The 24,323-nt window shown below is 39.7% G+C and overlaps 1 protein-coding gene across 2 annotated transcripts; it reads right to left on the bottom strand.

The window, feature by feature from the left end:
- Positions 1 to 1,866: 1,866 nt before the first annotated feature.
- LOC104930849 (MAGUK p55 subfamily member 7) lies at positions 1,867 to 23,766 on the bottom strand. Of its 2 annotated transcripts, XM_027284861.1 has the most exons (20): positions 23,653 to 23,766; positions 22,850 to 22,884; positions 22,431 to 22,549; positions 21,599 to 21,676; positions 20,086 to 20,166; positions 17,296 to 17,430; positions 15,161 to 15,242; positions 14,924 to 15,009; positions 14,054 to 14,131; positions 13,179 to 13,375; positions 12,999 to 13,057; positions 12,784 to 12,795; positions 12,261 to 12,305; positions 8,293 to 8,466; positions 6,295 to 6,375; positions 6,108 to 6,201; positions 5,860 to 5,968; positions 4,513 to 4,656; positions 3,356 to 3,630; positions 1,867 to 3,187 (listed from the first exon to the last, which is right to left on the bottom strand). In XM_027284861.1, exons 2-19 carry the CDS (start codon positions 22,872 to 22,874, stop codon positions 3,400 to 3,402), a joined length of 1,830 nt encoding a protein of 609 aa, XP_027140662.1. In that variant the 5' UTR covers positions 22,875 to 22,884; positions 23,653 to 23,766; the 3' UTR covers positions 1,867 to 3,187; positions 3,356 to 3,399. The 2 variants fall into 2 exon arrangements, with proteins under 2 accessions (XP_027140662.1, XP_027140663.1); XM_027284862.1 differs by lacking the exon at positions 12,784 to 12,795 and having other exon boundaries at positions 1,867 to 3,630.
- Positions 23,767 to 24,323: the final 557 nt, after the last annotated feature.

Here is a 24,323-nt window from a genome sequence, read left to right as displayed (position 1 = left end):
GTAGTTGACACATTTTTGACTCAGAAAGTGTGTTAGCATGTGCACTGGAGTGTCAAAATGATTAGTCTTTTGTACTGTTTTTTGCAGCATGGACAGGGATTATCCCAACAATAATGCTCATATTTGTAGAGGTATGTCTCTATTTTGGAGCAACAAGGGCTGTGAACAATTATAAAAACTGGGTCTGACAGAAGCTTAGCGTGGTCATTAGTCTAACTATATGACAACATGCCGGCACTGAGCCCAGTATTCGAAGACTCAGTGGTTCAACTTTAGCTGTCAACCACGTATGTTTTTCCTCTTGACATCCAAACACTCTTATGTAAGACTGTTTGGATCTACAGTAATGGCTTTGCCATGCACAATCATAACTTAATAATCTTTAGGCAAACGTGAAAAAACACATATTTTTTGCTGCCTACAGTTAAAACTTTTGAAGGTTATGGCTAAAATCCGAGCAGCACTTGTTCGACCATTAAACATATTAAAGGACTCCATAACTCTCATCCCTCTTCATAATTCAGCAGTATCAGTGGGGAGGTCGAGTTTCAATGGTTTCAAAGCTGAAAAACACATGGACCAGAAGCATCTCCGTTAGGTGCAGTAAATTCCTCGCTCACATTCCTCAGCAGTGGTCGGAGAATGCTACATGCGATCACACACCATTTACTCCTGTCCCTCTGTGATGTGTTCACCGGCTCGGCTGTTGATATTAGCTGGGAACACGCCTACATTCAGCAGCCAGGAGACCTGTGAAAAACACAGTGGAAGGACATATATCTCTTCTTGTTTGGATAGTTTGGCACCCGTGTGTGTGTGTGTGTGTGTTCCGTGTGTGTTACAAGTTCACAAACTCCAGGCCCGTCCAAAGGGCCAAACATCCAGCAAAATGTCTGTGGGAGAAATTGATTGTATCCTCAAATATCCCCAAAAAGTAACTTGTTGCTTTATTTATTCCGTATTTTAGTAGATCTGGATTTAGGGTTACTGATATACTTCTTCATGCAGCTACTCTACATGCCAGGACTTTTTAACTCTTGACAAGAAGTTAGTTGTTTCAAAGCTGCCACTTATCAACAGAGAATTATCACACAACTCTTCCCTCAGCTCTATGAAGCATTTTACTGTCTTTGAGCATATTGTTTTGACTGCAAAGAGGTGTACTGTTTTGGTTCATGCTGTCATTTCCTGCTGTGGCGTTTAGCAAAAAACTCTGACAAACCTACTTTACACTATTTACCCAGTGCCAAACAGCAGACAAAGTTTGCAACTGGCTGGGGAACAGTTCAGCATTTAGCAAAGGATGCACCTCGAACCATGAATGAATTCTAATGTTGCACTGTGTAATCTCTTTTGTGGAAATAGGCTTGCTAACATCTTTAACAACTTTAAGTAAACAGTCAGGCAGTAGACTGTATTTTTCTGGTCATACCAAGTAAGGTTCAGTCTCAGTATTAAAGTCGCCTGTAAGTTTCCGTAGCGCTATGCGGCACTGGTTGCCGTGGACCTCAGGCGAGACGAATAATGCCTTGGTGCCCTAAAAAGCCATCTGTAACGGCAATTACCTGTCAATCAATCATGTGTAACTTTAAGCCTTGATATCATCTCTCTCACAGGTGTCATAAACAGGGAAATTAGCTATAGAGACCAAAACTGTTTTTTTTTAACCAGGCTGTAAACATGTTTATTTCCGCTGTTTTATTCTAATACAGGTGCTTATGGCTGAACTGTTTCCCCTTCCTGCCTAAGGTTTTTATAATAAACTCTCATGTCCATTCAACATGTGCCTTGCTGTGTTGGTTGTTTAAAAGTTATGAATATCTCATGCAAAGATGAAGATATTGTTTAACATCAGTCGTATTTATTTTTACATACTTCAAATAGACATTTACATGATTGAGCCAAATTATCCGAGACCAATTGACATCATACTTCTGTGTAATGTTTGAAGTGGGAGCTGCAGTGAACATAAAACGGTGGGTTTTCATTGGATCACTCCGGTGTCTTAAATGGCATCGTTATGATCTCAGAGGGTGCCTGTAGATTCTCAGTGATGTGATGAAATTATACTGCCACGTTTTGGCTGAGGTTTGAGCTTCGGGCCTGGCAGAAGTGCGACTCTTGTCCTAACAGTCTGGTTTGTACGTCCTGGTGATCAGGAGACATGCGAACACACCAAATGAGTGCGTCTCCACTCATCCATTTGTGCCGCTGTCTTCTTTGTGTACTCACTTGGGTTTGACACTGACAATAAATACCTGAGACAAAATAGCATGCTCTTAATCCCTGTACTCCAATCTACTGTGTAGAGCCTCACTGTACTTTCACAGCTTTTTATGTGCGGTCGTAACTCTGCATGTCTGCAAAGGCCCAGGTCCCTTGAAAGCCATTACCATCTCCGCACATCATGCAGCTCCCTCTTCCTCCCAAACACGACATGATAGACACATTAACACTCCTTCACACCCAATTGAGCACAGCATCCAAAAAAGAAGAAGGAAACAGCATGAACGTAGAGGAATGCAGCCATTTAAATGAATTAGATTAAAGCAGCTTGTGTGAAGGAGAACAGTAGAAGCTACGCTACGACAGCTGTGATGCTCAAATATGAGTATTTGTTAATGGAGTGTCACTAATGGTGAGTTTTCTGCCAATTATTTTTAATTGTCCCAATATGTTTTTGGATAAAAAAAAAGACCTTTTCACAATTAATGGTCCATAAACAAGTGTAGAGTGCTTCAAAATACACACGTTGAAGCCTCAAGAATCATCAAGAATCATCAAGAACCAAGTTTTTAACAATAACTGTGAGACTTACACATCTATAGTCCTAATCTAAAACATGCACACAATTTAGAAATTTACATCCATGAAACGGGCTTTCCTTCTTCATCATCTATAGTGTAATTGACTATTATCTTGTTTGTGTCCCTATTTTGTACGGCATGTTGTTGGCAAAATGTCTGCCCGACTGCTACTAATAATATTTCTCTGGTGTACATTACAGTTAATTGAAGTGCAGCAGCTGTCAGAATAATTACATGCTGATGTTTGCGACTTGGCAGGGAAGGATTACACTCAGCCACAAGCTCTGGAGAGTTTCCTTTTTTTTTTCTTCTTCTTCTTCCTTTTCTGTGTCCTGCGAGCCGACGTTACTTCAGCCAAATGCCAACAGAAAAAACTGGCCCTGCGACGAATGGAGGGATAGAGAGAGAGAGATGGATTCTGTTTGCCTAATTAGACACACACTATGGGGACAGTATGGAAAACTGTGGTAATCACAAGACTTGTTGAATGAATGGAAAAAAAGTTCAAAGTATGACAAAAATTCAAACTTGCTAGCTATCGTACATACAATTAAGACGTTCATTCTTAATCCCTTCTTTGTGAGTTAAAAGTTTAAATCCAGCTGTCCAGGAGACCACAACTTCTCCGTGCTTTTGATGGTGAGGAGCTAATCCACTCTGCAGGAATCCACTGGACTTCTGCCTCTTCTACCTTCTTCAAGTCCGCCTTCAGCTCTCTGAACGCCATCGCGATATCTCCGTTAACGATCACCTTGTCAAACAAGTGACCACACTGGCTCTCCATGGTTTCAGCCGAGTCGATCATGTCTTCAAAATCCTCCTCCTGTGACAGGAGAACAGCAGGGTGAATAAAATGTAGAAACATCTATTTTATTGTTAATCTGACACACGCTGTTGATGGGATGCTAATGGAACAGCGGAAGCCTGGCCATATGGTGACAAAAAAACATCCTTAGAGAAATTGTTTTACAATAATCTGCACATACTGTAACATAACAGGACATGGAACGGATCCCTGTGACCATTGAACTATACAGACCGAGGCGTAACACATCGTTACATGCTGAGAGTAAAGGATAAGAGGCCTTTTCACACCAGCTGTACTACGAGTTGAAAGCAAAGCGCTATAAGATGTGCCTGAACTATATGTGGCTGTGGTGCTTGGCACTGGGCAAACTCCAGCCGGGCTGCAACACAGGTGTGTGACCTCGTGGGTTTAATAAGGGCGACATGGGCAGCCAGGGTCAAACAGTGAGTGAGAAGCCAGATGGGGATTATGAAAGTGACCATCTTTTTGTCACATCTCAAACACACTCCTGTGAACACAAGCTCACCTGAGCAACATAAAAAATGAATCCCGTCGTCACTGAGTCATTCAATCCATCACATGTACACACACAAGATCTCACCCTTCATCTTCTCATCTCATCTCCGTCACCTACAGTATATATTAGTTACGGAACAAGAAGCCACCCACGAGCAACCTTGTAACTCCCTCTGTCTCTTAAATGTCTCTTAAATGCAAATCACTGGGTCAACCATGTGTAAGGCGAGGTGTGTATATATCTGTGGAGCTGGGTGGGTGTATTAAGGCCAGGGTGTTTGACCTCACTCCGCCCTGCGTGTTACAAGACACGGAACAAGCACCTGACTTCACACATGTACCTGATGTGTTTCGTGTGTTCATGTTTAGGTTTTCTCTTACTGAAAAGATCCTGACTGAGTTCCTGTTCTCGTCATCACAGATGAATTTAGCTCTGCGTCTGGTGAGGCGTAGCTCCTCTATACGCGGCGGCTTCACAAACACCACGTATGGTTTGAATTCAAATGTATACACGTGCTTGATTTTCTGTGGCGATGAAGACAGAAAAAAGGAGGTCACATGAAGGCAGAAGTCAGGTTTTATGTTATAATAAGTTGTCTAAACACAATCACAAGAAAGAAAAACATGAATTCAGAAGAGCGTTCCATTGGTTCAATCCAAATCCAGATAATTATAATTGCTCCCTTGAGATCCAAGCATGGTGTAAACGTACTAGCGTTATTTCAAATGTAACAAAGAGAAAACTTACAGGAGGTGTTAAACAATCTTAGATGCAGCGGAACATGGTTTTGTGTAGAAGATTAGTTAGAATAAGAACATAGGTTTGAACCATGAGGGATTCATTTTTAGCACTTTACTCTATAAATGATGTACAGGCAATAATATGCAGCAGATTATCATCGCTGTCTGATGGAAACTCTTTTTTTTTCTCCGAAACTAGCTTTCAAAATAAACCAAAAACACTGTAATGAGCCACATTTAGCAAAAGAGATGAAAATCTGTGTTTGCACAGTTATCAGAGATTTCATATTTTATGTAAAAATGGATTCACGTGGATTGTCAGTGAAAGTGCAAATGTGCAAATTTCTTTATTAACGTTCTAACACTGCGCGGGTTGTTCTGAGCCTCGAGTCTCCTGTTTATATCCACCTCAGCTGGTAAACTATCGATATCAAGGCTGCCCAACATGTTTCCACACAGCACATTGGCCTAATGAAAGCTATTTAATATTTTAGTTGAATCAGCATAATCCAGATTAACGGCCATCTGACACTGACACTGTTGCGTTGTGTGTGCAACGGTCTGACTCGGAGAGTTTCTGAGAGTGACGAGCGCTAACAGGTCTCTACTTGTTAGCAGTATACCTAACTGGCAGGACTTGACGACTGTGGTGGTTCCTCCTTTGCACAGACACCCCAACAGACCACTAGCATGTGATCCCTCACTGGCCTCCCACCATGTGAACACTGCCAATTGTATTCAATGGAGGGCCTGGCCAATCAGGAAGCACCACTGCCAGGACCTAAACCCTTTCTTGGTGAACACATGGGCTCTTGGAAACTTCATTTTTATTGTTTAACCATCAAAGTGTCATCTGATAAAAGGGTTTCATTACTGAAAAGGTAATCATCCCAATTAACATTTTTTGTGTGTGATTTAACAAAGGACGTGAATTATTTTGGCTCAGAATCTTAAACCACCTTCCTTTTTTGATGGTATAATACTTACACCGGGGTGCACATCCAGCAGGCACACCTTGCCCTCAGCCATCACTCTGCGCACAGAGTCTAGACTTGTTCCATAGTAGTGTCCATTGTATCTCCCATACTCTATAAACCTAGAAAGAGGCAGACAGGAAAGACAGTATAAAATGATAATGAGACAGCAGGAGAAATGAAGGGCAATGAAGAGAAATGTGACTATTTTTAACACCATGGGAAAGGAACATTGAAGAGTGAGGCCTGCCTATAACGTACCTATGATTAAGAATGTCCTCCTCAAACACGTGAATTGATACAAACTGATAATCCACCCCTTCACTCTCCTGCCGTCTCTTCTCACGGGTGGTGTCTGAAAGAAAGCAGGACCGTAGGGGCTGATGACAGCTTTGAAAGCATCGTGTGCGCAGGAGGTAAAGGTGACAGTTTTAGATATCTGTCTTACGCGGTACAGTGACGCCATAGTGGTCGGGGTCGGATATCAGCAGCCTCCTCTTCAGCTCGTTAACGCCAACGCCGTTGGGCCCTCGAGACAAAGATCAAAACAATATGTTCTGTATGCGGGTATTCATATCACTGTGTACTAATGTTTTCCTCACGACAAGTCCAACATCAAATAGGCTTAGTGATCTGGTGACACATCTGTCTTTATCATCAGAGAAGGAGGAGGGGAGTGAGAGAGAGTCAGACAGACGGAGCTCTGATTTCATACTGATTTCAGTCTGAAAATGATTCTCCAAGCAGCCTCGCTCTTTTTCTTGTGTGTCTCTCTATCGATCGTTAAATGTTCCTATATCCTCTGGAAAATCCATAGCTTCACATCTAAACGTGACATCTGCAAAGCCACACAGTATCAGTGTCATTGTAGTGTAGGATGCACAGGATGAAGCACATGCACAAACACACACACACGCTCATGCTGTAGCATCTGGGATTTTCTTCTAAAGCAGGTTTCTGCAGCCCGAGATTGCATCAGACTCTAATGGATCGCTGTCTGAAAGCAGGATTCCTGACATACCTGCCTTTTCCATCACAGCGTTGCATGAGCTCGATACATTACAAAATATCAAGTTTATAGACTCTCCACTCTTACACTGCTGATGTCTTTCACAGCTGCTCCGCAGAACTGGAGAGGAGCATCATCAGGCTCTGTGGATACTTTTTTCTGACCTTTTTTTTCAACAGTTACATGATCTGTAGGACTTAGAGTGGCTGGCAGTCACTTTCACCAACCTTTCTAGGGCATAACGGTCTATTGTTTCAGTCAAAGTGCGTATGCAATATAAACAAAAAAGGATCTATTTCCAACCTGGTCAAACATTATCCAGCTGGTCCTGTTTTACCCATCCAGGTTTTGGTTTTCCTTTCTATAATTCTCACTGCCAATAGGCTATATATTCTTAATGATGACCTCCGGTCAATGAAGAGCCTTCACTGCAGACAGTAAAACGTAATCCAGAGTCGGAGTAAGCTCCAACTCAATTAAAGAGGTCTAAATCTAAATCCAAGCTGTCTTAACTGTTCTAGTTTGATGATGGAGCACTTGGCTGACATTATGAGGGATCTTATTCACAATCCACTCATCCTTTTTTTCTCCATCTATCATTTATCTCATCTCTATCTGGTTTTGTTTTTGCACCTCTTTAGTTCATTGTGTTTCTCTCCTCTCTGCCTTCCTCTTTCAATTTTCTTTTCTCTCGTCTTCTGTCTCTCCTCTTCTCTTCTCTCTTCAATTTCCCTCTGTCACAGATGACCTACCATTGTATCGTAATATGACATAAAAAAGACCTTCAGCGGGGCTCAATGTAAGATTCCCCGGGGAGAGATATAGCTCAAAAATACATAGAGCAGACCTGCAGGATTGGCAGGGAAGTGAATCTGGGGTGGGCCACTAGGTAACTTAAGAGAACACAATATATTCTGACTGGAGTTTTCTGACAGTGTTTACGTGGTTCTGATGGGAAAGGATTGTTCTTGCACTCAAGAGTGGGAACATAAATCTTCATCAATGTATTAAGTTTTCTTTTGATCAACAACAGCTTCAATAATATTGTCCTTTTAGTGAATGGGATCACGTTATTTAGATTTTTTCTCTGGGTAAAATAAATGGGAGTGGAATAATATGAAACAGATCACAGTGTGCAATACTGTACATAGCACTGTACATAAGCTTTGTTTAGAACAAAGTTACATACATGTTACATAGAGTCAAATATTTGGACACACCTTCTAATTCAATGTTTCTTTATTTTTATTACTTTTATTGATCATTATTTAGAGAGTTAATAAAATAAATGAGAATGAATGAGCCAAACTTTTGACTTGAACTGTACAACTGTTCTCATAGAAACCTGTTTTACAAGCTTTAGGCATTGCATTTTACAAACTAACTTTTCACGCACAATGGGAACTTGCATCTATGGTAATCTTATACTGTACATACCAACCAGAATGACCAGACGGTGCCTGTCTTGGGGATCCTTGTGGTATGGGATCACCTCTATGTAGGTAGGGGGACAAACTGAGCTGTGTACCCCTGTGCTCCACCTCCTAGACCGAGCTGCTTCTGTGGCCCGATTGCTCTTCCTCCCGAGTCGGAAACTTCTTCTTAAACCAGCTGGAAAAAGGAAAGGGATCTTAGACCAGAGCCAGGTGTATTACTGAAAAGCTAGAGGCGGATATCCTCATTAAGATGCAGAACAGTATTAGCATTCATTTGGAGTCACGTTTTTGGACACCTCCGCTCCGTTCATCAGATAGTTGCTAACTTTGTCTGTCTCCCATTTTATGCGAGGCAGCAGTAAACCAAAAGTTGAGGGCGTGAGACCAAAACAATAAGCTCAAAGAGGCTAGATCGGCTTGTAGACAAGAATGCTTAAACCAGTCATTTTTTCATCCATCATGACGATCAAGGCAGTCGAATTTTGTGCCATTCAGCATGATTACAACCACAGATGATTTGCATACTATCCCACATTAGGCTCCATAGGTGTGTAAGGCTTGATTTATCCCATAATTCACTATCCATTATCCAACATTTATTTCAGTGATGCACCGCTTGGGCACTACTTGAATAAAAGTGAGAAATCTTAAACATTGTTTAAAAGCACCAGACATACCTAGATGACAACAAAGACAATGATAGACGGGAGAGCTACTGTAAGAATACGACACCGCTTGAGAAACCATTAACACTGCCAGCCAAACTCTGGTGTAAAGCATGACCCCGAACAGCTCAAATCTCAGTCGAGACACGACAACCCAGTCTGTCACATGTCCCTTGTAGGCCATCTGACAGCCAGCGTCTGCCATGCGGCTGTGGTCTAGCCTGGCTTGGCAGGTTCGTTCTCTTTCATGATGTTAACTGCTGCTAAGTGATGGTGCCAGGATTTGTTTGACGTCAGCTATAATTTCACTTTGTAAGCATATCTGTCCATTTCCTCTCCAGGCTTCATTCTAAGAAACATGGCACTATGGGTAGAGATTTCAAACTTTTGTTTACATGGCATTTAAACTAGTGATTGTGGTGATTGGTGAAATGAGAAAGGGTAATACATACTGTACACAACCAATGTTATATAGTAAGAGAGAAATCTTATTTCCTACAATGAAACAAGGTCTAAAGGAAAACATTATGTAATTTTCAATCTTAAGTAATTTTGGCAGTGAAACGGTCATCTGTTACTTAAAGTGCTCTCAGCCATAAAACTTTAGTTCTTTTTTGGAAATGATACAGGATATTTCTGCTTCACTGGACAGTATGAAGTCAGGGTGAGAGGAGAGATAAGACTGAGTGAAGAGCGATGACATATAAAATGGGCCTGAGCTAATGTCAAGATTATACGATATGAGCCGCGACTTGCAGTTTTCAGTATGACGCATCATCATTCTCTATAAATACACTGAGACCATTTAGAAAACTTAAAGGTCCATTGTGTACGTTTTAGAGGGCTCTGTTTACAGACTATGGCAGAAATTGAATACAGTACTAATAACTATTTTCTTTAGCGTATAATATTCAGGTATAATATAATTACCTAAATGGACTCCGCCATCTTTTTAGCATCTACCATAGTTCATCCATCACACCAAGAAGAAGAAGGTGAGGCGTATGGGTTGCAAACAGAAACTACACCACTGGATGATACAAAATTCTACACCCAGATCCATCAAGTGGTATAATTCAGTCTTAGCGTTTAAAGAAATAGTTTGACGTTTTTGGAAAAACACTTGTTCACTTCCTTTACTAGAGTGAGGTGAGAAAGTGATACCACTTTAACATCTGCTCATTAAAGTAACGATGAAACAGAAGTGAACTTCTTTACCTTCATTAAACACAGACATTTCTGAGTGGGTTTGGTGTAGTTTTGAGAGTGTTTTTTTTAATTAAATCACTAAAATTTTATTGGACCAAATTAGAACACAGCAACATTCTTTGGAAATGTAAACAAACATCACAAACATCTTACTATGATAGTAATTTACTACTTGTCTATCAGCTTTGGTAGCGAAGCAAAGACGAGTGGTTCGCTTGTGGGTCGTGGTAGCTAGGCTGAAGTATAGTGTTGCTTCACATGATGGGCAGGTTTAGCTATAAACTATACATTTAAGTATGAGACATATGTTTTACTGGACAAGAAAAATAAGGTACTTTGGCATTTATTTGTAATATGAGAGATAACTAAACAATTAACATTGGGACAATTAGAACTTTTTTAGACTTTTTGTGTTTCACTGTGTCTTTATGAACCTAGAACCTGACTGTGGAGCGGGGGAAACGACTATCATATAGCTAAAAAGAAAAACACCTACCTTCACCAATAAAGCTCACTTATTATCACATTACATCCTGTTTTTTTAATACGAACAAAAGCTGAAGTGTAAAAACAGCAGATTGGGTTACTGGGTTCTGTGTGCTACCTCCTACTTCCAGTCTTTATGTTACGGTGAGTTAACTGGCTGCTGCCATTTTTTTATATTTAACAGACAAACAGGAGAGAGGTATCAATCTTGTTGTCTAACGCTGCAAGAAATCAAGTAAAAGTATGTCCCAAACCATCAAACTATTACTCCTGTCTGTGAAGGGTCACAGTGTACAAGCTGTTAGTCTGTTTTTCCCTTCTTTACTTGTGTATCCACACATAGCACTTCACTATTTCCTTTCTCTTTCACTCACTCTCTCCTCTGATTACTCTGCATGAAGTCATTTGGTGGGTGCAGCATCAATAAAGGTTTACATGCCAGACAAAGAGGAAACAGAGAGTCTGAAGCACGTCCTCAGGTGGAAGCTGGCCTGAGATGAGATGAAATGCAGATTATTAAATACACATGACTCTCAGGACTGATATAATGCAACATCTGTAATTATCTTGCCTTCTACAGACACGAGGAGCCTTTTTACAATCAGCCGTAAGTGCACGCCCCCATATGAACATCCTACGCTGCTCATAGTGTATGCACACACATTATATCAAGCACATCACATCCAATCCACAAGATCAAGACAAATGGGATAAATGGGGAGGCTAAAACCGCATTTGCTGTTCCAGTCCTCTCCCACAAATCTCCAAACCGCAAAACGACATCATCATATGAAATGGTTTGTACTGAAAATATAACCTATTTTTGTTGCTGGTTTTTCTCCATCCATTTTCAGTATAGATGTATTCTAAAAGTACATTTACTCAAGTACTGCATGTAGGTACAATTTTGAGATTTTTTTACTTGTGTATTTTTTTCTATTTTATGTCACTTTATACTTTGACTCTTATACATTTCAGGGGGAAATATTTTAGTCTTGTACATTTATATCCATTTATCTGATAACTTTAGTTAATAGTTACTTTACGGATTCTGATTGCTAATACAAAATATAATAAACAAATAGATTATGGTATATTAATCTAAGATAAATATAAGACCTGATTCTTGGTGTGAAATTCACAAGCTATCCAACACATTTTGAAATTAAAACAAATGAATGAATCCAATAAATCTAATTTAAAAGATATGTTATTTTTGAAACGGGCCATTCTTCATAATTAGTACTTTCAAGGAACTTTTCATTTTTGGTTGATTCTGGCAGCCCCTGTGGAAAAACATGCATGCTGTCATGCATCTACCGTTTCTTTTCACTAATTTCGAGGGAAAAACGACGACCTAGTGTGCAGGCATAGAAGAATAACTGTGTAGTAATCTTCTCACTAATGGTCTTGTGTGTTTATGTAGGTCATAGAGACATCAATATTAAACTGAGACTCAGTTTGATAACCAGTTAAAAACTCCATATAGTCTGTAAAAGTAAAATTTGAGTGCATGACTTGACGTTGTTGTGACTTCAATTGTCTTTTAGCATACAGGTCTCTTTTCCAGTATCAATAGGAATTGAGTGGAACAAGTCAAACATCTCACCAATGTGGATTCCTGTTATAGCTCTGTAGTCGACATCCTCCATGACTGGAAAAACAGGAAGACAGAAGAGGAAAGAGTGAGGAAATCGGGCACAAAAACCACAAGGGATTGACATGTGCATTGCTCTGAAATTTCATACTCAAAGTATTAGCATATGTTCTTACCCAAATGTTCTAATATTTTGCTTTGGAAATTCTAATCATAGTTTTATTTAGCAATGATATCCACAATTTAAAGATATTAATAACTACCTTACTCTTACAAAGTGACTGTTAGTGAAAAACTAGCACATCGCAGAAAGCCAGATACTTTAAACCTGCTTGCTTAAAACAGAGGAACATTTAACAGAATGCTCTTATTTTGGAAATGTGGTGCAGGGAGCATTACAGGATTATTATTTCTGTATAATACACCTCTTTAAATCTTTAAAAACCCCAAACTAAGTCTCTAAAATATACATGTGCATCATGTAAATAATGCTGAAGGTAAGTTTTTTTTAAAAGCAAATTCAAACAGACAGTACCTTCCCCCTCATCTGTTGAGCATGTGGAGAAAACAAAAGCAGTAAGTACAACAGGAGGGCAGCAGAGCTTAACCATGACCATGACCTTGACTGTGATCCTCAGACATGACCTGTCACCTCTCAGCGTAGCACTAAAAGAGCTCTAATATATTTATTGGAAAGTGTTTTATTCTTTTCAGGTGTGGCGATTTTACGGGCAAACGTTGGCTCATCACCTGGTGGTTTGACTCGTCGTGGCTTGAACAGGGCTTTAGGTCGCTGTAGTGCAACTCTCCTGTAGAAAGCCAAATAAAACGAGGCTGATCAAAACAGGATTTCATTAAAAGTTCTTACAGATGACAGGAACGTGTTTTTAAGTGAGCTAACATTTCGTTATCGACATATAAAATGAGCACCTCTCATGGAGCTGCTGCGAGGGGATCAGCCCTGCTCGAGTGTTGACGTCCCCGAGGTGACAGGCCTGCCACCAGGTGTCATCCTCCATGCAGACAATCTGGAGGACGTCGCCTCTTTTAAAGGCGACAGCTGCATCTTTGCACGGAACGGTGGGATCCTCATTAGGATCATAGTCAAAAAGAGCTCGCAAAAACAGCTGAGGAGAGAAAATCATTTAACGTCTATGCCGTCAAACAGACAAACAGGCAAAGCAAAAAAGATTACACATTCGACGCTATCTATTGATTCACTCTTCTCTTTTCCTACTGCAGCTTTATGAACTTCATATGTATCCTGGCAATCTTTGCCTGGTGGTTTTTCACATATGTTGGTGTCATTTTTGAGAAATGACCATGATCATAGAAAATAATTTGTCTTAATCCTTCACAAATGCTCCCTCCTCTAACAGTTTCCAGCTTGGACATCCACTCCATATATATGCGGTGATTGTGGCCTAGAAGTCTTCCTAAACAAAGAAGACTGTGCAACTCAAAATTTCCACATAAGGTGTATGGATTCATTGTTCATGTTAAATTGAGTTGATGAGACTCAACACGTGTGACGTGTGCAAAATGATAAATCAAGTGTTTAAATTATAAAAAGCTGTAAATTGTCGTGAAGTTACTGAGTGTCCTATCCTTGACTGTCTGATTTGAATTTACGTCTCGACAATGAACTGCTGTAATGACAGCACTGTGGCAAAAACACAAAAATATAACCAAACACACAAGATACCACTGATTTCATCTCTTTTTACTGAAACCAGGTGGGCAGCTTTCCCAATGCAGACAGACTCTGCGCAGCATGGAATATGTGTCGTTAATATTTGCCATACCTTCTTCTTATTTGATGACATTTCTTCCTTGGTGGACGCAGGAATGATTTTGAACTTAACTTCACCCTGAGAGCGAGCCTGCATAAGAGCAGTTAGAAGGAGAAGATGATTTCTTGCTGAGAGTTAAATCAGAAGATTGATACTGGGAGTGAAAAGTGCAAAAACAGACTATTGCTTGGCGGTTTTTTTTTTCGACCCATTTCAGGCCTTCAGGTTAAGCTACCCTAATTGACTCTTGTATGTAGCTTCATATTCCTTTATAGAACAAGACTGGTGATATCACATTGTTTTCTTACTGTCGACAAATCAATTATAGCATCAATTATACAAAACAAACAAACAAAAAAACTACTAATAAACATCGTCTGTGCAGCCAAAGCCTATCCTCTGTGCTTTAAAACATTATCTAAAACAATTCAGTGATCCACAGCATTGCACTGGGTGACACATACCTTGTTTATCATGAACAAGGACAATGTAGTTCAATGTGGAGTATCTAGAATTGATCCATAATAATCATCCTGCTGCTCAACAGCATCAGTCCCCCCAAAATGCACTATTTACTCCTGTTTGAGTAACATTTGCTAAAAACTACAGTTCCCAGCAGTGCCAGAAGATTATTGAGATTATTTGAAAGTAATGAAACTATATATCTGTGACTCTTTGTTGTAAATAGAGCTGGAGCTGAGAGCCACAGACTTGGTAGAAAAGGTGTTAGTTTTGTTTTTTTCATGAGATTTGTTGACGATAAGGAAAAGTGACAACACTGAAGAGAAGAAAAAAAGGCTGAGAATAAGAGGAGAGAAGGCAATAGCAACATCTAATGAGGCACTGAAAGAAATGGGACTGAACAGCGGAGGTGAGACTAACCAGAAGAGAAAGGATTTCCTTTGGCTTTCTGTGCTCCAGTGAGACGCCGTTCACTTCTTTGAGCTCATCGCCTTCATGGATCAGGCCTTCAAAGCGTTGGAAATACATATGGAAATTTGTACCAAATACTCTTTTTTTGTAACATGTACAATTACTGTGCGCCATCATAATTTTACTATAACTTAATATAAAGGTATAGGGGAGTGCAGAGTGGACAAAACTAATAAATGAGCTTACCACTTTTATAAGCTGAACCTCCTCTCATGATCCTCGCCACAACAATAGCCCCAGTGGATTTATCCTTCTTAATTGTTGCCCCCTTGAGGATGGTGATTAATGAGTGATTGGATGATAGACAAACAGACGAGCAGACGCACAGAGGCAAAGAGGTCAAGTGGCGGACATTGAAAATAACATACTGTACTGATTTCATTAGAGTCCAGACAAGCTTCTTATTTGGAGTCGCTTCATTCCAGAGAAGGTTATTTGTATCAAGACAAGACCATTTAGCCGACTGCCTTCATGTAACACACAAAGCGCTGGAAAAGGTTGTCCAAATGAGCATTATTTTCAACAGATGTTATTGATGTGGAGCAAATCGCAATGGAAAGATCATCTTATGTAGTTGACTACAATCAGCTCATGCTCGGGTGTAACCCTGTTGTCTGGAAAACGGGAACATGCTGTATCGATCAAAGAGACCATGTCAGAAAAAGGTCAGCCGCCCTCCAATCTAGTTTTGGGATCAATACAAAAGTATGTTCTTTATTATTGGTCCTCTGCACATTCCCCTTTGAAAACTCAACTACTAACACACGAGCGTACACACATAAACTGCAAAAAAAAAAAAAAAAAAAGGCTGTTATTAAGCAAGTCATTCTCATTTTAACCTCTAAAATCAGATTTTTCTTCATATTTCTTCATACTTCAGGTTTTGTTTCTTTGCCAGCTTTTAGTTAGCAGGATATCTGGAAAAACTTGTTAACAGATTAGATGAATTTCGGTGGAAGGTAAGGCCACAAACTAAGAAACAAATACTTAGTTTTTGATGTAGGTTCAGGAATTTTTTAAAGAAATTTTAACTTTCTGTGTGTGATGGCATTTTTCTGAACATTTTGGCTGTTTTCTAATGTACTACTGGACCTACTTGAGTGGAAAGAAGTTTGGCACATGTACCCCACAACTGTCCAGCACTGTATGTATTTTATGGAGACCTTGATCCAGATGCGGATCAAAAAATTCTGAACTTTTTTTTTTTTTTTTTTACTATTAAAATAACAAATTTAGAGGATTTTGCAGCCTTGGCAAAGGTTTTGCGCTCTTTGTACTTTTGTTCATTTTCAGTCCAGTTTCACTTGATCCAGGAAATTTCCAGAAATAAGTGACAATGGCCTGGAACAAGGTAGAATAAGTCAGATCATTCCGGTAGTATAAAGAAAATGAGCTATGATTAAAGACCTTAAAACAAGTTGATTTACATCAGAAACAGAAGAGAAATTATCCCAATCTATTTTAATGCTCAGCACAGCTCAGGACTCATTTAACTCATATAGATACTGTATACACACACACACACACACACACACACACAACAATGCTGAAGCTATGTTGTGTGTCACAGCAGATATATGGCAACAAAGATGTGGAAGAATTGACTCTGTAAATTCCTGTTTGAGGAAAGTGAGCAGCGAGCCAGACATAAAGGTGATCCAGGCTTCGGCAGGAACCTTTTCTTATGTTTGCTGTCATTCCAAGGGCTGTGGTACTTCTACACCTTGGCATAGGTGACTTTAGCAGTCACACTGTTTGACAACATGACAAAAATTCAGTTGCTCGACAAAAATTCAGTCCCTTAGTTTATTGCTTTGAACTGCCTGTATATGTCAGATATTGTGGCTGGACAAATTATAAATGTTTAACTGCAGTCTCCCTGTTACATGGTTGTCTTGACTTAAATACTTGCATTTGTGCTTGTTTTGTGTGCATTACACGGCCACAAACGGGCTGGCATGTAGTAAAGTACAGTTGTACTTGTTTTAAGAGGATTTTAAAGGATTCTCACAGGTAGAGAGTGAAAAATACATTCAGTACGATAACTAGACTATAGAACTAGACAACTGAAAAAATTAACTTTGTTTCTATGTTTGTTGCAGTCTTTACGTTTTTCTAATTGAGAGGTTATGAACCGCTTTTAAAGGGACAGTTCATGCACTTTGTTGCCAAGAGTTAATGAGAAGATTGATATACCAATCTCATGTCTGTACACAGACATAAATATGTAGCTCAGTGAGGCTCAATCTGGCAGTATCAGAAAAATAATTTTGGATTGGATTGGATTTGGATTTTGGAAACATGAAGACATGTTTACTGACCAGGGGCTCTTTAGTTTTGACCAGACTGACAATTTTGACCGAATCCTCGTCCTCCTCTAGAACATCATCAGGCATCGGCGGCAGAGTGGGCTCAAAGTCTCGCTGAGCTACAGCGTCGTGGACAGACAGGAGGCTCTGTGAAGGAAACAGAAATGCAGTGAAGGTGCTGATCCTCACGCAGGTATGTCACTTTGAAATCTAAATGCTGTGAACAGATGTGGCACTGGGGTTAGTACGCTCGAACGCATCTCATTTTGTATGGAAAAAATGGAACTGTCAAAGGCCAATAGTGTACTCCAAACAAAATGGAAACTGGCATGTTGGCTGTCAAGCTGCTGTCAAATTGTGGCATTGTGAGCAAATGCCAGTATGGTTAATGCAAATGTCTATTTATTTAATGGTACCCCTTCTAGCTGGAAGGACACTGAAGAACCACCAACTGTCACCAGTTTTACCAGTGCACGACAAACCAACATTTTTAGACCAACTGGTCTAAGAATGAAGGAAGAGATGGTTAAATGTAATTGTAAGGTTAAAGGGTACTTAAACAAAAATGCAACCAATCCCTGTTGACTAATTAAAGGTGGCTGGTGGTGAATGAGACTGTGCAAAAATTCCAAAAGTTTGGCCGGCCTGTCAGTGACTGAATCCAAACAGCACTTTCTTCTTGGTCGCAAACCTTTAATTTTACCCATGCCAACATGCCAAATTTGATTTAGTTTGGAATATCCTGCCAGCCTGTGGGCCACCTGAAAGCAACCCCCCACACTACCAACAGGGGCTCCGCCTGCAGGCATACTGGCTCAGCTCAAACATGACACAAGTCAAAAAAAACTCACCTCCCAATGCAGGACTGTGAATTGATATATGAGTCACTATCAATGCCCAGACAGTTCATTTCAGTTCATACTTTGTTACCTTTGGCAGTGGGAAAACTCAAGGTTTGTTTGCAGAAAAACAATATTCTGGATAAACGTTAATCTCTCGTGTGAGCCTGAAAAAAGTATGTTTCCAAACAAAATTTACTGTAATAAAAAAAGAATGAGAAGAGAGGGGGAAACATCTGCTCATCAACTCAATTTTAACAATCAGCCAATCCATCTGTCAGTTAGTCTACTTGTTATCCCCGTGTCCATCAACAGTTGCTCTGCTCAAAAGCTGCCAGCGCGTGAGCAATGTGTCTCTGGCCACTTTCAGAGACAGGTTTTCAAAAAACAAACATTCATTTACAGAATATTATACCAGGAGTTTCTCATAAGTATGTGTGAGCTCCTGCATGGGAGCCAAGAACAAACAGGTCATTAAGGCTGCTTAAACAAACCTGTTATTTCTCGGCTGGCTTCAGCTCCTCATTAAGAAAAGCCACGACTTCTGCAGCTCACTGGAAAACCATATGTCGTGTCCATGTATGTGTGTGTGTCTGAAATATGACTGTCAGCAGATCTAACATAAGAAAACATGCATTTGAGTAGTCTGGGCCTCTACATGAGTGAACACTAATAAACATAACTAGGGAGAAGATTAGCTTCAGTGCCGGTGTGGTTAATAGATGTCAGCACCTCTCAGCAGGGCAGAACGATGAGGTTAAATCAATTTAAATAAAATTTACAGATGGATTAATTTGTCACGTTGTGTGACCCATATAAGAGCTCAATATAGGAAACTAAATACTACAAGTCTCCTGAACAGCATCAGAATAGCTCAGATGAACCATGACTGCATGGAAATTAGTTTGTCAGATTACAGTTCTAGTGTTAGCCATGTTAAGAAAAATGACCGAACATGTAACCGCATTATGCACAAAGGTTTCTTTTATTTTGTAACGATCCTTTAGGGGCACTGAAGTAAAGGGAAGCAAAACATCATCTTCAGACTGGATTGCATTCTTGCTTCATAAATGGTCCATGTGAATCCAAATTATAGGATATGCTTGAGTGATAGAAAACTGAACTGTTGCACAGTTTGGAGAATGTTGATGTGTGTGTGTGTGTGTGCCGCTTATTCGCTTTCTTGCCCGGAGTTAGATGAGAAGAGTGATAGCACTCTTAAGGCTTGTCTGTTACATTTGAAGCCACTGCTCAATTAGGGTAGAATAAAGATTGGAACCAGGGGAAAACATTAGTCTGGCTCTGTCTAAAGGTAATAAAATATGCCTTCTGGCACCTCTAAAAACCACTAATTAACATGTTATATCTGGTTTGTTTAATTCATACAAAACCTGAAGTGTGAAAACAATAGATTGTGGTTTTTCTTTTTGAAGCTGCTCCGAATGGTTGTACTCAATTAACTGTCCTGGCTGTCATTCCACCGTTAATGGATATATGAGAGCAGCAGTATTGATCTTTTCGTCTAACTCTCAGCAAGAAAGTGAAACAGAGCTAGATTTTTCTTTTTTTTTACATTTAGAGTCTCCTGGCTGTAGATTCATATTTAATGGTTTAGCTTCGTACAAAGACTGGTCATAGGGGGAAGCTAACACTGAGCTTAACTAGTTATGTCTTGTTTTTTCTTTTCTATCCATTTCAAACCCAAAGTGAAAAAAAAACATAAAGTTACAGGGTCAAGAGGAAACTGCCTACAAGCCAGGCTTGTTGCTCAAATCTTCAAATCTTTGAGCTAAGTTAACTGGCTGCTGGCTGTAGTTTGATATTCATGCAAAGCAAACAAGCAAGACTGGTGTATTCCTTTTAGTAGAAATTGTGTGATTCGACTGGACAAAGGAGTTTGGCCGCAGCACACAAGTCTGTGAAGCAACAGGAACACATCACCATGAAAGGAAATACTCTTCACCTTAAACTGGGGTTTGGAAAAGAGAGCGACCAGCTCTTTGACTTCATCGCTCCAGCCTTTGCATATCAGCTCCTCGGCCAACTGGAAGCAGAGAAAAAGAGAAAAGAGGCTGGATATATATATATATATATATATTTATAATTAGAGGTATACGTTTATAACATGGCCTGGGAGAGGTTTGCTGCAGTCTCCAGAGAAATGAGCAGAGAGACAAAACTCTACATTAACTGCAGGGACACATCATCACTACTGTCTTGATTTCCACACTTTCATATGGCCTTGTTCACCTCACTGGGTATTTGCTTTCTCTTCTTGATGTTAGCTATTTGTCTGTGTTCCTGTTTTTGGTTTTGTGCCCTTTAGCCACTGTCGGAAAAAAAAAAGCTCCCGAATGTTCAAGGCTACACAACAACTGCGGCGACAGCTAAAACAGAGCAGCCTTGACCGTCAGCGGCAAGTGGAGAGGCAGAGAGAGTGACTGTGTGCAGTCGCCTGTCTTGTCAAGCATATTACTATAATGACTTCTACTGCTTCAAGATGTCGAGGCACACTCCAGAGACACAATGCATGAAGGTCATTAGTTTCCACTGTGAGCAAACAGAAGCCTCTCTGAGGGGAAACAGACCTATGGTTTGGCCCTTCCAGTAGGTCCTGATGATTTAAGCCAGGCAGAGAGTGGCTGTCGAACCGAATCTGAGGCATAGGGAGTGAAGGGAGGGAGATGGAGAGGAGTAGGGGGGGGGGGATAAGGGTACATAGACAATATGGAAACATGGCAGGAATTACAGTGCGTAGGGTATACAGTAGGGAGAAGATAAAGGAAAGCAAATGGAGAGAAGGGGGAAAGGACACAGAGAAGAAAAAATGGGAGCATAGAGTAAAGGAAAAGTGTCAAAAGAACATCCTTGTTTAACACTTAGTCCAGGAACAAGAGGGGAAAAGACAGGAAATTAACGTGGAACGTTATCAAAATAGTACAAAGAAGACAGCAGGAAGAAATGGAAATATAGGAATGATTTGTTGGTAACAGAAATGACAAAGACTGGCGTATGAAATATGATACATATCCAACTAAAGGGAATCTAGACTGGTCTTGTTGTTTTCAGTCACAACTGTAGTGGGAGTACTCTCATGTCACTTCATCTTAAATTTGAAATTAATTGTATTCCTCCAACCTGAAACATTAGACTACACACAAAATGATTTTAGCAGCCTTCTGCTCGGCACTGTCCTCTGTGACCTAACTCCTGGCTTACAGATACAAAATGATATCTTCTGTCAAACATTTCAAGTAATAATTCCTGAGGTGACAGAGTTTTGAGATAACATTTCATAATTCAGTGCACATGGGAAGGAATGTATGTTCCACTCGTGGTTCTGTGTGACAGGAAAGTCGTGTATATCAGAGGAAACAATTTGAACGATGAAAAACCTTCCCCGTTCCCTCTGCTGTCAAACTGTCATCCTCAGTAGCGTGTCTGTCTGCAAAAGATGTTTGGGGGGAGTCGCTTACGTCTGAGGCCAGACTCGCTGCGTGCTCCTGGACGGGGACAGGGCTTCGCTTCTCAAAACGCTTCAGACGCTCATGGATCTGTCAGGAAAGTATGACAATAAAGATTTTCCCTGCAGTAAAAAAAGCACTTTTTACTGCAACTTCTACTGTTAGTACTAATCCAAATACTGCTATTACCATTACTACTACTACTATTACTGAAAACAGTAATTTATGATAATAAAATATAATTTATTGAATGGTCTGCAATGTTACTGTAAACTATAAAATTTCAAAATAAATGTTAAACAAATCTGAGTAAATGTATTTGTAAAACCTTCACATTAACAGATGTACTGCAATAAATCTTACGTACAATACTTCATTTTGAGGTATTTGTACTTGACTTCCAAATTACTAAAGAGTTTAATACTAATATATTACACACAAACTGTATCATCATCTTATAAGATACGAAACTAGTTAAATATAGCTCCATCTTGACCACTAAAGTTCCACTTACATATTAATACATCAGTAATAATAAAAGATAATAACAATGTAACACTGTCAAGAGCCATCCTTCCTGTATAATACTATAAAGAGCATGTATGGTATTGAACTACTTTTGATCATTTAGGTACATTTTGGTGATGATACTGTCCTAGTACTTTACTTTATTTGAGTAACACTTCAAATGCAGGACTATTGTATTTTTACTGTAATTTTACACTGATATTACTACCAAAAATTTCTGAATATTTAGTTCACCTTCAAAAATCAAATAGACGCTCTAATTGAAATGAGTGAAGCAAACAAGCGTGAATCACTTTGGCACAAACTGTGTCTTCACCTTGAAGAGCAGGTGAAGCTTCTTCTCCATGAGCATGCTGTGGAGGAACCTGTAATCCTCCTCTCTGTCTGTATGAGACTCTGTCCCAGACATCACTGATGATAGCAGCCTGCACACACCTGGAAGAGGAGGAGGAGCAGGACACACCCCACAACACGCACACATCAACAAGCACTCCACCTGCACCTGTTATTAATTTACAGTCCCTGTTTTGAAAGTTATGAGGTGAGGTCAAAAACCCCAAAGAGAGAGGTCAAATGTTAACCGGAGGGTGTGATAAAAGCTTTGCACAGGGGAGACTTTAAAAGGTTCACTGTTACTGTTTTTATTTTTTTTATCTATAAGGGTATAATAAGAGAGGTGAAAAGAAGATGAAGAGAAAAAGTAAGAGGTGTTGACATGATACGCTTTGGACATACCTCTGTGTTCGGTTCTGCTCAGCATCGTCCTCACTCTGAGATAAGAACAGAAAAATTCGACAAATTTTCATACTCTGTTATTTGGTCCAGGTTTTCTTTGTTTTTATTATCCAAGACAGAGACCAGGGTGTGACACATAGAGAAAGACAAATGATTAGGGAAAGGAAAGAAATGTATTCATTTTTCAGGATGCTTCTTATGAGATATTACTGCCCCCTAATGCTAGTATGAGATATTTCAACTGACGGTCATATTCTGTTTCACTACACAAATGGTTATGCCAATAAATTCAGTCACATTTTATCTGTTTTATTCGCAGTTGTTGTTATTTATGACATTAAACTTGATATTTTGGCATGCTTGCTTGGGTATTACTTACCTAAAAGTACATCAACAATAAAATCAGAACATAACTCACGCTAGAAGATAAATAATTAATGTTCTTTGCTTGAATTAAATCATTTTTAGCCTTTCTCTTTATCCTGTGATCTGGATTCATTTAAGATCATTTAACCGTGATATGCAAATGTGGAGAATTTCATTTAAAGCATGAGAATCGGTTCAACAGAAATGCACTTGTTAGACAATAAAATCTAGTCTTGCAAACAAATATACATAAATGCTTGAATTATTTTAATGTTTCAGTAGCTAACAATAATATAAAATACTATTAAAAATCATTTGGTCTAATTCAGCTTATCTGGGGTACAGATTAAGAGTGTAACACACTTACAACACATTTTAAGTCGAGGAAATCCCAGCCAGCTCAGCACAACCAAGCGAAATTTATAAACTGCACTCACCAGAGACTGTCCATTCCATTAGGCCCAGTTCAGGCAGGACATACCGCTTAATATCTAAAGAGCATGAGCTGCATTTGAACATCCACTTGTAGAGAGAGGTTGAGCAGTGTTCAACTGGCCACAGTGTAAAAGAGACTGTCTCTCATTCAGTCAATATGTGTCAGGTCTGACCTAAATCAAGCCAGCGGGGAATCAATACAGCAATCAAAGAGCATATGACTGTCACTGCATGTGCGCATACTAAGTGAATCTGAGGTCAGCAGTTTTGTGCATCCTTTCAGTACCCGTTGCTTTTTGTTTGAACTCTCATTAAAGGACAGATTTTTTTATCATTTTCTCTCTGGTGATACAATATGTTGGTGTTCAAGGTGAGATCAGCCTCAACAATCACATGGGGTGAGAGTATGGGTGATGCACGTCACAATATGAACACAGTCAGCCCTATTCATGGGGATCAAGTGTATTCATGAGGAGCATAGGCAAGGCAATGAATACTTAGAACCTGCTCAGTATTACCCTGACCTCTGACCTCTCTGTGAAGAAGATATATTTCTATATATGTGCTGTGGAGTGAATGCAGAGATAAAGGTTCATCTGTGTGCTGATTAGCCACACAGCACATAATAAGTCCTCAGGAGGAATAAGACAGTATGTGACGTGCTCTTCACGGC

The sequence above is a fragment of the Larimichthys crocea genome, chromosome XII (assembly GCF_000972845.2).
Source record: "Larimichthys crocea isolate SSNF chromosome XII, L_crocea_2.0, whole genome shotgun sequence".
NCBI lineage: Eukaryota > Metazoa > Chordata > Actinopteri > Sciaenidae > Larimichthys > Larimichthys crocea.
This window is presented reverse-complemented; position numbering and strand designations above follow the sequence as displayed.

What these genes read in the sequence shown, in the direction of transcription:
- LOC104930849 (XM_027284861.1), bottom strand. Translation starts at nt 22,874, where the DNA reads ATGCTGAGCAGAACCGAACACAGAG. An exon ending in CCGTCTGGTCATTCTGGTTG is followed by an intron (nt 6,376 to 8,292) that starts GTATGTACAGTA and finishes CTTTGTCTCGAG; the next exon opens with GGCCCAACGGCGTTGGCGTT. An exon ending in TGCTGGATGTGCACCCCGGT is followed by an intron (nt 4,657 to 5,859) that starts GTAAGTATTATA and finishes TCATCGCCACAG; the next exon opens with AAAATCAAGCACGTGTATAC.